Source organism: Pezoporus occidentalis, unplaced genomic scaffold (genome assembly GCF_034315485.1).
Source record: "Pezoporus occidentalis ecotype Australia unplaced genomic scaffold, CSIRO_AGI_Poc_V1 ctg77, whole genome shotgun sequence".
In the NCBI taxonomy this organism is placed as follows: domain Eukaryota; kingdom Metazoa; phylum Chordata; class Aves; order Psittaciformes; family Psittacidae; genus Pezoporus; species Pezoporus occidentalis.
In genome coordinates, this window is record NW_026916126.1 from 3,925,001 (window position 1) to 3,939,777 (window position 14,777).

General features: G+C 38.1%; 1 protein-coding gene across 18 annotated transcripts in view; it reads right to left on the reverse strand.

The window, feature by feature from the left end:
* The window catches only part of KDM6A (lysine demethylase 6A), a 157,750-nt gene that overhangs the window by 40,076 nt on the left and 102,897 nt on the right, over positions 1-14,777 (reverse strand). For 9 of the 18 annotated variants that reach the window (XR_009961503.1, XR_009961502.1, XR_009961501.1 and 6 more), the window contains 8 exons: positions 9,246-9,372; positions 6,576-6,674; positions 5,998-6,217; positions 5,300-5,434; positions 4,703-4,858; positions 3,972-4,067; positions 2,119-2,223; positions 1,128-1,523 (listed from right to left, as the gene is read on the reverse strand). Coding sequence is in view for 8 of the 18 variants with exons in the window: in XM_062602437.1 (XP_062458421.1) it covers positions 1,128-1,523; positions 2,119-2,223; positions 3,972-4,067; positions 4,703-4,858; positions 5,300-5,434; positions 5,998-6,217; positions 6,576-6,674; positions 9,246-9,372 (1,334 nt within the window). In the remaining 10 variants the exon portion in view is untranslated. The remainder of the gene's footprint in view (positions 1-1,127; positions 1,524-2,118; positions 2,224-3,971; positions 4,068-4,702; positions 4,859-5,299; positions 5,435-5,997; positions 6,218-6,575; positions 6,675-9,245; positions 9,373-14,777) is intronic. The other 9 variants (XR_009961506.1, XR_009961504.1, XM_062602439.1 and 6 more) reach the window with 3 other exon arrangements.

Here is a 14,777-nt window from a genome sequence, read left to right on the forward strand (position 1 = left end):
CCTGCTCCAGTGCCTCACCACCCTCACACTGAAGAATTTCTTCCTTATATCTAATCTAAATCTACTCTCTTTCATTTAAAATACCTCCCCTTTTCCTATCACTACATGCCCTTATAAAAAGTCCCTCTCCAGATTTCTCACAGGCCACCTTTAGGCACTGGAAGGCTGCTCTAAGGTCTCCTGAGCCTTCTCTTCTCCAAGCTGAACAACCCCAACTCTCTCAGCCTGTCTTCCTAGAAGCGAAAGATGTTCCAGTATTACCTCAGCCTTTGTTGTGGTGTATCTGCAGTTAAACATGTATATATGCCTTGTCTGTACCACAGCCCACTCTCAATTCTTCATCATTAAAGTAACACGCAGTATTAACAAAAATTCATGCAGTTTTGAGGAAGAAAACAATACTGTATAAAACTGTATAACCCATCTGGTAAAAGTGAATTCAACCATTAGCATATATTCCTACAGAACACCTCATTACATCCACAAAGTATGCCATGGAAGAAAGACATTTAGGCTGAAAAAACCCTCTTCAAGTTCTAACCCACACATACACAGAATGACTCTACTTACACACTTTAATCCCTATGGATTTTTACTACCATTATAGTATTTTTTTGCAAGTAGCTCTGCTTTGGAGATTTTGGGGTATTTTTTTTTTTGATTGCTAGATATTAATTTTGAAAGATCATACAGAAAGAAAATATGGGTAATGATTACATCATGACAACAGCATAATGTCAGAAATAACGACATTCAGATTCCCATGAAATGTGCACATTCCTCCTACATGAAAAACAAAGTCACAACATTTCACATTAAAGAAGCAATAACAAAAAGATGTACAAGTATCTCTTTTTAAAGAAACCTTCCTGCAAAGATAGTCAGCTGAGTAGTATGTAACTGCGCTTTCTATCACTTCTTTTAGACTGAAATTAGCTATGTTAATACAGATTTTTGATAATAAAAATTAATAGTCAGATTTAACCTAGTGTGTGTTTTATTTGCATCTAGGTCATCAGCTTCAGTAAACAGAAAAATGTGTGTCTACAAATGAGAGACTTTGAACAGTGGTGATGTGCTTAACAAGCCTCCTTAGCATACTCCATAAGCAAACTGAAATTGTATACCTGAGTGGAGTTAGATAGTTGGTTTTTCCACGGCTCCTCTGCGCTGCTGGTCAGGTTTGTGCGGTTATGAGGTAGAGAGAGTGCGTTTCGCTGCAGGTAAGGCACGTTTCCATTACTTCCACTTTCTGTTATGTGATTATTGCCTATCAAAATAGTGTCTGTACTACCCAGCGTTCTTGCTGTGCTGCAGGGAATGGGGCCTGCTGGAAAGGGTCCATTAGCCATAGGCTGCCCGGGGCAGGCGGGACGGATTCCACGCTGAGCGACATTAGGCACTCTGGTTAGAGCAACCTGCGGCTGCTGACCAGAGACAGAGTTTGTAGGCAGTGATGAATCAGCTGTTGGCCCATTAGGAATTCCAGTAGATCGTACCTGTGCAACTCCTGTTTGTCTCATCTAACAGAAGATGAACAAAACACAAGAACATTAGCTGTGGAATTTAAGAAGTAAAGATCATACAGCGCTTGTGTACTTTACTGCACTGATCAATTCCAATTTTATACTGATTTTAAGATCTTCAGAGTTGCTTTTGAGAAATAAGATGACTGTCATGCTCACAAACGTGCTGAGCGGATTTTAAGGTAAAGCTATCGTCACACTTTTCTTCTAGGCCCTTCAGTTTGACTGTTAACGTTCTACTGCTAAAGTTGGACACTAAGAGAGAGAAAAGTGAACAATGAGAGGAAGATATTCTGTAATGCATCTTATTACAATTATGCATCTTTCAAGTAAGACCACTTTTAAATGTGTGTCTGCCCACTTCAATTTGACAGTGTGGATTGAAAACTTTTACATTATCTGGTAGCCCTATAATAAAACATGGCCAAACCCATTAAACTTCAACCAGTAAACCACAATTAAAGATGACTTAACACATAGTAAAGGGCATGAGAACTCTGTACAAGAGATTTTCTTCAGAATTCAGGAAACACAACAGACACACCATTACTGACTAAAGTTTTGTAGAAGAGAAAAATATTTTTGTTCTCACCTGCTGGTGTTGCTGCATCAAGACAAACTGACTCTCCAGCTGTTCCAGCATAAGTTTCTGTGCTGGATTTAGATTATTTCGGTTTGCACGCAGCTGTTCCAAGTGCTGAAAAAACAGCAGTACAGTTCAGAATCATTAAAATTGCATGTGCCTTTTAATAACTTGCTTGCATACAATACTAGAAATCATCCATGAAGAGAAGGCTTGTAAAGCTGAAAACATGACTAAGCTTTCTGTTACAGACTCAGACATCTTTCCATTCTGAAGTCCCTCTGCAGGGGACTGCAATGAATATATGTATCTATATGATGGTGTGATGAAAACAGGGTCTCCACAGAGTGCACATACCAGGTACACAGAAGTCTAAACCAGTGCTCTTCAGTTGTTACTCTCCTTTTTAAAAAATGTCTAAATAGGGTAACAGGAATCAGAAAGGCAGACCTAGCACATACATCAGCAGAAGCAAGTCTGCGTCTCTCTCCAGTGCTATGGCTGCAGAGGCTTTGCAGGCAGCGCTGCTCTTGCTGCCCACCAATTCTGTGAAATCAACACCCATCCCTCCTTTACTGGCATTTTGGAGCCTCAGTGGTTACTGTGCAGCCTTAGCCCCTTTCCCTTCTACTTTTGTTAGGTGAGCCATTTGGTGTGTGTTATATCCCGTATCCTTCCAACCTCTGAGCTGTGACTTTTAAAAGGTGGACTTAGACAAGGCAGTAAAGGTTTTATTCCCTCTCCTCTTGCATCATCTCTTTTTGGCTCTCCTATTCATATATGCTGGAACTCTGTCATGCAATTGCCAGCAAATCCAGTATACCATACTTGGACACAGAAGCCTACTTAGATACTGCTTAAGAGGAGAAACTAGATCTGAAAAAAAGTGAAACTAAAAAGGGGGAAAAGTGGTAGGATATAAAATAAACAAAGAAAAAGAAAGAGAATGCCTGGAGAGAGAGATGCAGAAGGGTAATTAGGGAGGACCAAAGGGGTGTGCAAGGCAGCAGAGGACAGGGAGGCAAAGGAGGGAAACAATATGCAGCATAATAAAGTCAGTATTGTTCAGACAGAGAAGCAGCTGAAGAATTATACTGGAGTTGAGGGGAACACTGGTCAGTCAATCAGAATGCCTTCTGTCTCTGCACTGTGTTCCTTTCTATTTTTCCTTGCATCCAAAGCAGTATCTGTTTAAGAGTTTCCAGCTAGACCTAATTTTCAGAATGTGTAATTCTTGCTGAAGCTCACTGCAAGCCCTAACAAACTGCAGACACAAAGCACCATAACAAAAAAATACCTGAAACAAGATCTAAAAAATTAAATCTAGCATTTCACATACACAAAGCACAGAGAAGCAGTACCAGATTTCATTTGAAGAATTTCATTTTGTAGAATGTGCACGTTTGTTTATGCAATGTGATAGAAGAAGCTACCTCAAGGGAAAAAAGGGGTATTACAACACTTCTACACCTCCTTCAATATCCCTCACACTAACAGCAAGTAGCAAGACTCACTTGGCACACAGGTGTGGCAATCTGCATATTTAGCTTTAAAACATCATAAGGAAAAAGAACTACTGTATGTTCTTACTTTATAAATTATAGAATTCGTACAATGTAAGTGTTCAGTTTCTGCTAGAGATCGTTTATTTTACTACAGAAATAATAATATTTATGGCTTCTCTTCTCACACAGGGAAGCCATAAATAGTAACACAACTTGAACTACACTGTGGGAATTATTTGGGATATATTTCACACTTAATTTCAGAGATGTGAAATAGAAAAATGTTCCAGATTTATTTTCTTAAAAGGAAGAAACAAAAAAAAAACACATCAAAGCTTCTGAAAATCTTCAACATACCTGTAATTTCTGTGGTGTCAAGCACCAAGAATGAATTTGTTGCTGTACAGGAGGATGTGACACTGTATGGCCACTGCTCCAAACATCAGAAGTATTCTGAGAGAAAACATTACATTAAGATGTGTGACTATCAAAAGGTAAACAGAACTTCTTTAACTAGCTAGATTTTATCTTACTTAAGAAAGAGATATTTTTTCAAGAGTAACAATATAAATGAAGAACATACTAAAACATGCCAAGTCTCATTCTACCATTCCCATACAGTATCAGAGTAGTCAGAAGAAACAGTTAAATGGTATCTAAAGTCTTAACAAAAAACAGTCAAATCATGCTATTAATTTAAATGTACACTACTTTTAAAACTGAATACTTTATCTACTGTAATACTATTACATGATGATGAAACACTTAATTCTAAATATAAGCAAAGGCAATAAACAGGATGACATGATCATCTCCCTCTCTGTCATAAGACAACACTTTTTCACTTATACAACTAGGATTGCAGTATAGTGCCACTGATCTGCATTGCCCTTACACACTTCTTGTCTGAGCTGTAACCTGACAAAACACATCACTGAAAAATGTTTTTTAAAATTCTTAAAAACATTCCCCACCTTGATGCCAAAGGATTAAAATTTAAAGCACAAATTCTGTGCATGTTGCATTATTTTAATGCATATGTCCATATAATTTTGGTAGGGGGCTCTTGAGTTCATCAGAGTATATACCTTTGTTGGACTAGATGTTCTTTTCCTCTTGGCAGGACTGGTCAGGTCATCTACTTGGCTAGAAGGAATCATGTGTAGTGGCAAGGACTGCTGTGAAATTGGTGTTTGAGTGAGGCCTAGTACAGGTTCAGTATTTGGATGATGAGGTTTACAAGCCTAAGAATCACAGAAGGAAGACAAAAATATGGTTCTATATATTCTTAATTCTTTCCTTTAAATTATATCTTTTAACAGCCCACACATATTAAAAGGGCTGAGTAGGTATTCTGAAGGTGATCTCAGTAACTGAAAAATCAGTTTCCATATGGTCATCAATGGAGGAATGTGTACCTTTGATGGGATTATCAAACCACTGCAGCATTTCTATTTAAGATGATATATTTTGAAATCATGAAAATCCACAAAGGTTCTAAATTGGTACCCCCATATCTCTCCCACATTATAGGGAGCCTCTTGATCTTGTATCCCTTTGCAAATAAATCAAGGGCTTTTTATTAATAAAAGCCAGTCCTGTGCTCAAGAAAATAAGCTTGACCACTACCGATTGTAAAGAACCCTTAAAGCTGGGCACCTGCAGAACATAACCCAACTTCTCACCTGCTGTGCTGTGTTCATGGCACCCTGCCTGGAGGTAAGCTCTGCGGGGATTGGTAGGCTCCATGCCTCCTCAATACTAGGAAGTAATTTAGTTTTATTCTGTAGACTACCTTGTGGAAGGTTACACAACTGAGCCTAGGAAAAATTATGTAAAAAGCAAATTTAACACAAGCCTACTTTAGTAAGAGCAAGTCCATGAAATCTTCCTAAATGCTGTAGCTAATTATGTCTTAAAGAGAGGACAGATTTAAAATTTCGGATTTTAGAAAGGTGCTAAGTATAAAGAGGGTAACCAGAATATAAACCTTTGTGAGAATCAGAACAAAGATGAGCTCTGGATTCAGAGGTCTCACAATTCCTTTTTTCTGAAATTGCAAACAAGAGTGAAAGATAGTGCATGTGCATTCTCTCTCTATGTTATGAGAACTTAAAAATGTAGACAATACAAAGAAAAAAAGCAAAGTGATGTAGAACAGTATGCTTTGATTAAATGTGCAAAATAGGGTTTATAAGGAATTAAGTCCCACTTATAAATGGTAGAAATAAAATATTACAGGCTATGATATGCTTACAATAAACATGAAAACAGGTTATACACACCACAAACAACTGCAAGTTAAACTTGTGTGTTACTTCTCCCCTCCCCTCTGCTGTGTATTTGGAAGAGTATCGCCCACTTTTGAAAACATTGGTTTTACCTGTAAATACTTTATCCGTGCTGCAAGTGCAGAGGTATTACTACAATTTTTGCTCCTAGTTGCATTTAAGTAGCATTTAATGGCATCCTGAGGCTGGTTGCAGGACTCATAGAGTGTGCCTAGGTCCATCCAGGCTGCAGCATGGCCATGGTCCAATTGTACAGCACAGATATAGGCCTGTAAAGCATCCATAGGCTGATTTTGCTGTTGATACAGCACACTGAATAGAAAGATTAGTGAAATTGAGAATTAGTAACAATGTCAAAATACAAGCAAGTCAAATATACACACCCCCCTCAAAACCCTTAATAAACTTTGCCATTATATAAACCATGGTTATAAGCATAAACACATACAATCTTTATATGTATTATTTTTAAAAAAATTGAGAAAGCAAATATATATCAATTATTTAAACTTCAAATCAAACCAATCTGACAACATGATGGTATCAGTAAAAAAGCTTTACTTTTTACTCAGGTCCCCCTGAGACCACAAAAGAGCTAAAGAGCTGATACTCTTTATTTATATATATTAACAGGGAATTATGTAATTTTATTACCCTGTATCATTCTTACCCTATAGAACACCATGTATCTGCACTTGCTTCTGATTTATCAATAGATTGCCTGTAAGATATAAAGGCATCCTGAACTTTCCCAATACTTGAATAGCACCTGGGAGAAGAAAAAAAGAACTTTGGTAATATTTATACAAGGTAATCATTGAGGATGACTTACCAAGACTGATCTGATTAATGTTAAGTCATGCAAATACAGACTCATCTAGATGATCCCAAAACATATGCTGTTTCTGAATGCCAGGCATAAGCAGACTCAAACACCTTACTCAACATGTATTACTAATTATTTCTTTGAAAAGTACACAAAACTGCTTAAACCCTGGATTCCTGCATTTGTAAGGAAAACAGAGTCATACCATAATTAAAAAACTTACATTTCTCTCGTTTGTGGTAACTTATCAATCAATATGAACACTATTTATCTACAGATAGCAGCACAAAGAAATAGTTACGTTACCTACTTCACCTAACAAATGGTTAGGAAACTTCATATTCTACAAGAAGTGTTTCAGACTTATTAACAGACAGTGACCGACTGAGTCAGGATGGTTCCTGACTGCCCGGGAAGCTTTTTATGTGCATTTCTCATATCCCAATGTGAACAGCAAACCAGTTAGTTTTATTGTATACATAGAGCACAACATTTTGTAAAGAATCCTGCTGTTTTCTATTTTTTCATTATTTCTTATTTTTCACACACAGAATCAAAGGTATTCTGTTATTATCAGCAGAAATATCAGACTCTAAAGAGAACTACAATTATACTACACGGAATAATACCTACCTTTTTAAAATTGAAAGCTTCAAATAAATACAACATTAAATATATATATATATTTACTAGTTTAATCTACAATAGTTCTGATTCTTATATTGTTTGTATGAAGTTTTCCTGCTGGGGAAAGAACTGCTAAATTTCAAAACACATAAATAACAATAGAAGAATTTTATTCTATAGAAAATAATCCCAACAGAATAGTAGAGGCAAAGGTCTGTCAAGCATGCTACCCTCTTTCATGTATTCTTGAGGTATGCTAGGAAAGGAATATAATGAAATCTGGCAGTACTTCACCTAAAAGCATCCATTAAGTCTGAACACAATGCTTCAGAAGACCATTTTAATCACAATCCAATGTGCATTCCAGTATACCTTTTTCAATCCGTCTTGCTTATCAGATACATGAAGACTCCAATTAGGACAGCATTATCATTAAGTGCCCAACAAAACTGGAAACAAGTTGCTGGGTTTTTTAGTGGGAGAGAGAAACGATGGTGGCATGTTTTTAAGAAAAGTAGCTTTAGACCAACTTGCCATCCAGTTTGGACAACCAGCAGAGAGAGGAAGGAACACAAGGGAATACATGAGAAGAGAAAAAGAGTAAATGCACAACCCCGTTCCTTTCCTCTTCTGCCAGAATATGGCCTGCACGAATGGGGCACAGAAACATTTTTGCACTAGTCCTCCCTGTAAAGTGTAAGAGATGCTTCCACTAGATTCCCACCCCCATTTCCTGTGTTCCTCCCCCTTGTCTGTATGGTCCTTAGTTTCACTCTAACCGCATGAAAGCTGTGGCACAGTAGGAGCAGGAGCGTGGCAGCTGCACACATAGTTTGTAAGAGTCTTGGCTTGATCCTGCTGCTATGTAAGAACTCAACTAGCCCAAGGCCCATGGGACGGGACCACTGGCAAAAAAGCAGGATTTCAGCCCAGTGGATAGTAAGATGAGCCACATGATGCCTGGCTTATTTTCCCTTCTCCCTCCACAACTGCTATAGCTCTCTGCCCTTCACACTCAATCCTCCCTTAGCCTGCAAGGCAGCTGGTGGAGGAGCCCTGTCTTACAGAAACAGCTGGAGGAATGTAACTAGGATGATAAAAACCTCCAAGAAAGTCATCTGGAAGATACTGAGGTTAGGATATTAATTTTATTTTTGCATAACTAATTTCTAATGTATTTCTCAACAGAACCAACCTGTTCACATATGGACTTGAATTGCCCTCAAAGATCTCTCCAGAACCTGAGCATTTCAAGAGTTACTGCTGGCTTGTGTAAATTAGTCTATTTTCTTAAAAAGGAAACCAAGAAAAGCCATCGCATTTATATGGTTTACATCTTGCAATAAGTTAATTTTCAAGTAAAAATACTGTCTGACAGTACAAAATTAACACAACACTTAAATAGGTAATAGAATGTATCTATCTGAACTGATATTTAGTAGCAATATATGCTGTTTAAAAATGCACGTGTACCTGGGAAAATATCTGTATTTTAGTGCAAAAAATTACTGAGATAGAAGGGAGATTCTGAGAAAATAACTGTGGAAAAGCATCAACATTTACAAATCACTGACCAAAAAAGAGAGAGAACAGGAGATGTGGTAGGAGGAACAGGTAAAACCAGCAGAGACGATTCAGATTACTGTAAATGTGTAGACTAAATAATAACTACAAAAAAAGCAGCAGGACCACTTGGGTAACATATTCATCCCAAATGTTAGCACCTTGTCTTTTCAGACACCTTCCAGAAAACTAGACTTCAGCACATACATCCTTTCCCTTAATTTTTCCTCTGAAGGTATTAAGCAGAAAACCAACATAAGATACAACAGTAAGTATCCTCAAAAAAATAAATATAGTTACAGCATCTATGAAGTCATAGCTCACCTTCCAAGGAAATACCAGGATTGACCAGAATTTGGATCTGCTTCTAGAGATTTCTGGAGATACTGTATAGCATAGCTTTCCTTGGTTGCCTTGTCTCCAAGCTGATCCACGGTGTGATGCATCCAGCCTACACAAAGAATCCATAAATGGCAGAAGTGAAATTCCCGAAGATCATTTAACATTTTGGCACAGCAGGATGTTCACAGCATTAGTTCCTCTTTCAAAACAGGAATATCAATCAACAATATCATTTACATATAATACTGTAAGGGAAACTCTTAAAAGTTTTAAAGTTCTATACTAAAATTACAGAACCAAAGGATCCTAAGTTAAAATTACTTTCAGGTACTTTTAAAGTGTGTTGGGTTTTTTTGTTGTTTAAATAACTTTTCCATAAGGGTTAGTAGCACAATTATGAACTGCTCAGTCTTCTACTATGAAAATCTTGAAATGTTAACTCTTTACTCCCGTGAACAAAGTTACCTTCCCTGTCATTGTGAAAAATGCCACCATTTTCCCTGTCATGCACACCAATTATCTGTACATTATGTTCAGTTTACTCCTTTTCTTCTGAGTCCTCATATTTATCCCATTTCTACATTTAGACAATTCCCCATCAGAACAGTTGTAAGAATTTTTGTTATCTATACTTAAAAGTTTCTTAACCATTCAATCTTCACTGTTAAAACATCCCTTCCATTCACCTTGAAAAATACAATTACTTCTCATCTACTTAATAAATTCTGCTGAAAAGATAATTTTATTTCCTCATCTAACTGCATATAATTTTCTTTCACATGCCCCTTTTTCTTTCAGTTGTCTCATTACATAAGACAATTTATTCACCTTCACTTTAAAGGTCTCCATAATCAATGCTTCCCAATCATCTTTTACATCTCTACCACTGATTGGTTTCCATTTCAAATGAAACATCTTCATCATCTTAAGGTGCTCCTCACCTTCCTCTAAGCTTACATGGAATTACTTTAAGCAGCCACAAAATCATCTCACTGCCATTTATGAGTATAAAGGAAATCCTTCATAGCAGACAACTGGCTTGTACTCCAAGTGAGGTCTCATGGGAGCAGAGTAGAGGGGCAGGATCACCTCCTTCCACCTGCTGGTCATGCTCCTTTTGATGCAACCCAGGATACAGTTGGCTTTCTGGGCTGCAAGAGCACACTGAAGCCAGCTCATGTTAAGTTCCTCGTCAACCAACACCCCCAAGCCCTTCTCCACAGGGCTGCTCTGAATCTCTTCTCTGCCCAACCTCCAGCTGTGCCTGGGATTGCTCCCACACAGGTGTAGGACCTTGCACTTGGCTTGGCTGAACTTCATAAGGTTGGCATCAGCCCACCTCACAAGTGCGTCAAGGTCCCTCTGGATGGCATTCCTTCCCTCCAGGGTATCAACAGAACCACACAGCTTGGTGTCATCAGCAAACTTGCTGAGGGCGCACTCAATCCCACTGTCCATGTCGCGAAAAAGATGTTGAACAAGATCGGTCCCAACAGCGACCCTTGAGAGACACCACTCGTTCCTGTTTTCAAACTGGACACTGAGCTATTGACCACAACTCTTTGTGAGCGGCCATCCAGCCAGTTCCTTATCCACTGAGTGGTCCATCCATCAAATTGATGTCTCTCCAATTTAGAGACAAGATGTCATGTGGGACAGTGCTGAATGCTTTGCACAAGTCCAGGTAGATGACATCAACTGCTCCACCCCTGTCCATCAGTTCTGTAGCCCCATCATAGAAGGCCACCAAATTGGTCAGGCAGGATTTCCCCTTAGTGAAGCCATGCTGGCTGTCACCAAGCACCTTGTTGTTTTTCATGTGCCTTGGCATGCCTTCCAGGAGAATCTGCTCCAAGATTTTGCCAAGAACAGAGATGAGACTGACTGGGCTGCAGTTCCCTGGGTCATCCATTTTCCCCTTCCTGAAAATGGGGGGTTTATTTCCCTTTATCCAGCTGTCGGGAACTTCACCTGACTGCCATGATTTCCATTTAAAACCTCCATCAGCTAAACTTCAGCACCCTAACCTTGCCCTTTATGATAAAGTCTAACCACATGAACAGGCAATAACACTCAAACATCCAGATCAGATTCAGGTCTCTTGTGAAATGACAGACAAAGTAGGCAAGGCTGAAAATGGAACTCATTAGTATCTGCAGCCTTACTTAGCTCTCCATAATTAGACTGTATCTTAAATACTTCACTCTACCTGTTCTATTCCATGGGCTTATAGTTTGTTAACAGTCACAGTGACACTTGTGCAAATGGAAGACAAACTTCCAAACTTTAACAAAAGAAATCTCAAAGAAAACATTATCTATTGAACAACATTTGCCTAAGGTGTTTTAAGACGTATTGCTTGGAAACTGTGGTCAGAAGCAGAAGTCTGAGTATGTCATGGACTCAAAGAAATGTCAGGTTAAGAGCCAAGTGGTTACAGTACTGGAAAAAAAAAAAAAGAAAGCGCACTTTATCTTGTCTGAAGATGGATCAAATCAAAACCATACCCATTAGAAAAGAAATAAAAAAGGAAGGGAAAAAACCCCACAATAATTCTTGCAGATATGTAACATACACTACCTTCACTTGTGGACTTCCTAAGCTATGTTTTTGATTCAAATTCCAAATCACTGAGGTTCTTAAGCATACGAAAATGAAAATACTCATGCTTTAAGAAAAAAAGGCTTACGTGAGGGTGGTTGTTAGAATGCACCATTGTACATCAAGAACAAGCATACCAGGTGCACTGCCAGGCAAAGCCTGAGATAAAGGTAATAGTTCAGGGATTATAAACAAGGGTAAAAAAAGACATTAAACAACTTCCTGTATCTCTGGAAACGCTGTGCCATGATGCCTATTTTCTGTTTCATCAAAACCTTGCTGGATTGAAGAATAACAAGTTGTATCTTCAGGAGATCTTTACTGAGGCTTACTGATAAAGAATCTATTTTTAAAAGAAAGAACTGAGAATGAGCAATCCCTATCTAGTTACACTGCTGAAACAAGGGCTGCTTCCCAATTTTATCTTCCTAGGCACAGAGGTGAAAGAGGCAAAAGCACGAGAAAGCATGGGGGAGAACAAACAGAAGTTTTCTACTAGAATAGCACAGGTAAAGGAAACTGGATCTCTCTTCTCCTCATGCGTAAAATTAAGAATGTACAGAAGGATTATGATGGAAAAACCCTGGTAAGCTGTACAGTTTCCTATTTTCGAGACCTAACTCACAAACTCTCAAGTAGTACACTGACTATTCTTCCTGTCCTGTGGACATTTTTAGCTTAACAAAAGCTCTTTTCCAGGTCTTTACAATCTAATTTGTAACAAATCCCTGTGTTGCCTCACCAAGAGGATGTGCTAGCCTAGCTGATGCTGCAGGGTTTTTTTATGGTTAAGAATCATGCTGAACTTGTGACAATTGCTCTTTTTCTCCAATAAACATCATCATCTCAGTCTCTGAAGAGATGAGCCTCTTCCCTATTTTAACGTCTTATGATGTCTTATCTGGTTATGTGGACATCATCTAGGAACGCCTCTAGCCGAAGATCACTGGAGAGTGCTTTGGGAACCTCTAAGCAGATGCCTACACTGTTCTTACACTCTTCCCTCAGCAAATACTGAATACAATTGGAAAAACAATACCAGGACAGATCTGATCTTCAGTCTCATTAATTTCATGCAATTTTAGGCAAAGCAGTGAACAAAATTCTTGTCTGGAAAGCAAAAGACATGGTGCAAAAGAAGAAAAAACTGCTGCTATCCAACCGTACAGATCTTACTGTTGTATCTTCTTCAACTAGTCAGCATGCATCAGCTCAAATGGATATGTATTTATCTGAGAATCACAGGATTCTCTTCCACCCTCATCTGCTTCAGAAAACAGCAACAAGAGGAAAGATTTTAATAAATCTCTCACAAGACATCTGAACTTGCCTAAATTTCAACACTGGCTCAATTATCAAACTTAGGAAATAGTTGGCATTATCTAACTAAAGAAAATAAACACAGGGTATTTTCACGCCAAAACAATTTTTCTGTTGGAGATAAAAAAACCCACCAAAAAAATCACAAGAGCAAAACCACCCCTCGCACAACAGAACAAAAAAAAGCACAGTTCAACCTAGAAATACAAATATAGTTTGACTGGGTTTTGCCAGTAGCATTCTGGCGGATGAAAGGTATCTTCTATTATTTTTTCTAAGTAGCAGTCCACCCTCCAGACCATGCCTCCTGAGGAGGTGTTTTTATTACCAGCTGCTAGAGACTAAACCTGTGATAAATATCATACTCTGATAAACACCACTATTAACAGTGAAGAGCAAAAGAAATGGTACTGTTCCTTAAATGTCCTGGTTAAGACCACTCTATCCTTTTATCCACGTAGAAGTTACACTGCAAAACTATGCCGACTAAATAAAGGGATTTAATCCATTTTTTTGACAGCAGACAATCCTCAAAGTCACTGCCCTTATTGCTAGCACAGAGACCAAGGCCTGTTGGTAGGATTTTATGAATACAACCATGCACCTTTGCTTCTACTGTGCCAAAATACATCAAATAGAGTTGAAAAAGCACTGGTCAGCTGCTCTGGGAAGCCTGTATTCCACAGATGATATGTATAGCCTTTCTGGCTGAAACTGCTGACTATATATACTGGGTGATATAATACCAAGTTAAAAAAAATAAAGGGAATACTGAAATCTTAGCAACACTGTTGTGTGACAGCAAAAAGATGAGCACACCTGGAGTCCTGCAGCGAACTGCTCCACTGTTTCATTTGTGATTACCACACAGAAGACTCAAAAGCTAAACACATCAGTCCACTCCAAATCCATACACAACTTGTATTACAAACAAAAGAAAGCATTGTGGCCAGAACTTAGTGCCAGTTACTAATTTGAATTAAATGACCGTTATGTGAAGTGGGTAAAAAAAAAAATAAAAAAAAAATGGGCATAAGCAGACTAAATTAATATTTAGAATAACAAATCAGATGGAAGAACATGGAAAAAGTGAATGAAGAAGATTCGCACTGGGTTGAACACTTTTAACAAAATGTTCTGAAATACTTTGATAAGGCAGATAGGACAAAAGTAATTTACCTACCCATTAGAAATTTTGGTATAAAATGATTTAACAGCTTTCTATCAATACGAAAAATGACAATTTTTTAAAAAAGATTTTTTTTTCTCTTGTTATGTGTTTTCTTTTATAGACTCTGACAGTAAACTTTTTAGTTACAGAAAAGGTTTTCATTACATACTCTAGTTAAAGAGAAAGCAAATGTGCATTTTTTATTTGCCATGCTCTTCTACTCTGCAACAGAGCATTTTGGTTTACTGCATACAGCCTGGCTATTCAAGGGCTGTTCTCAAAAGAGAACAGATAATAACAGAATCCTAACTGCTGTACTCCTTCTGTGACAGACCACCCCCTCATTGCCCAAAACCTGTAATGCACATACTGTAGCAAGTCTAAGAGCGGTTTAATTTTGTAAGTTTAATTAAAATCTTTTC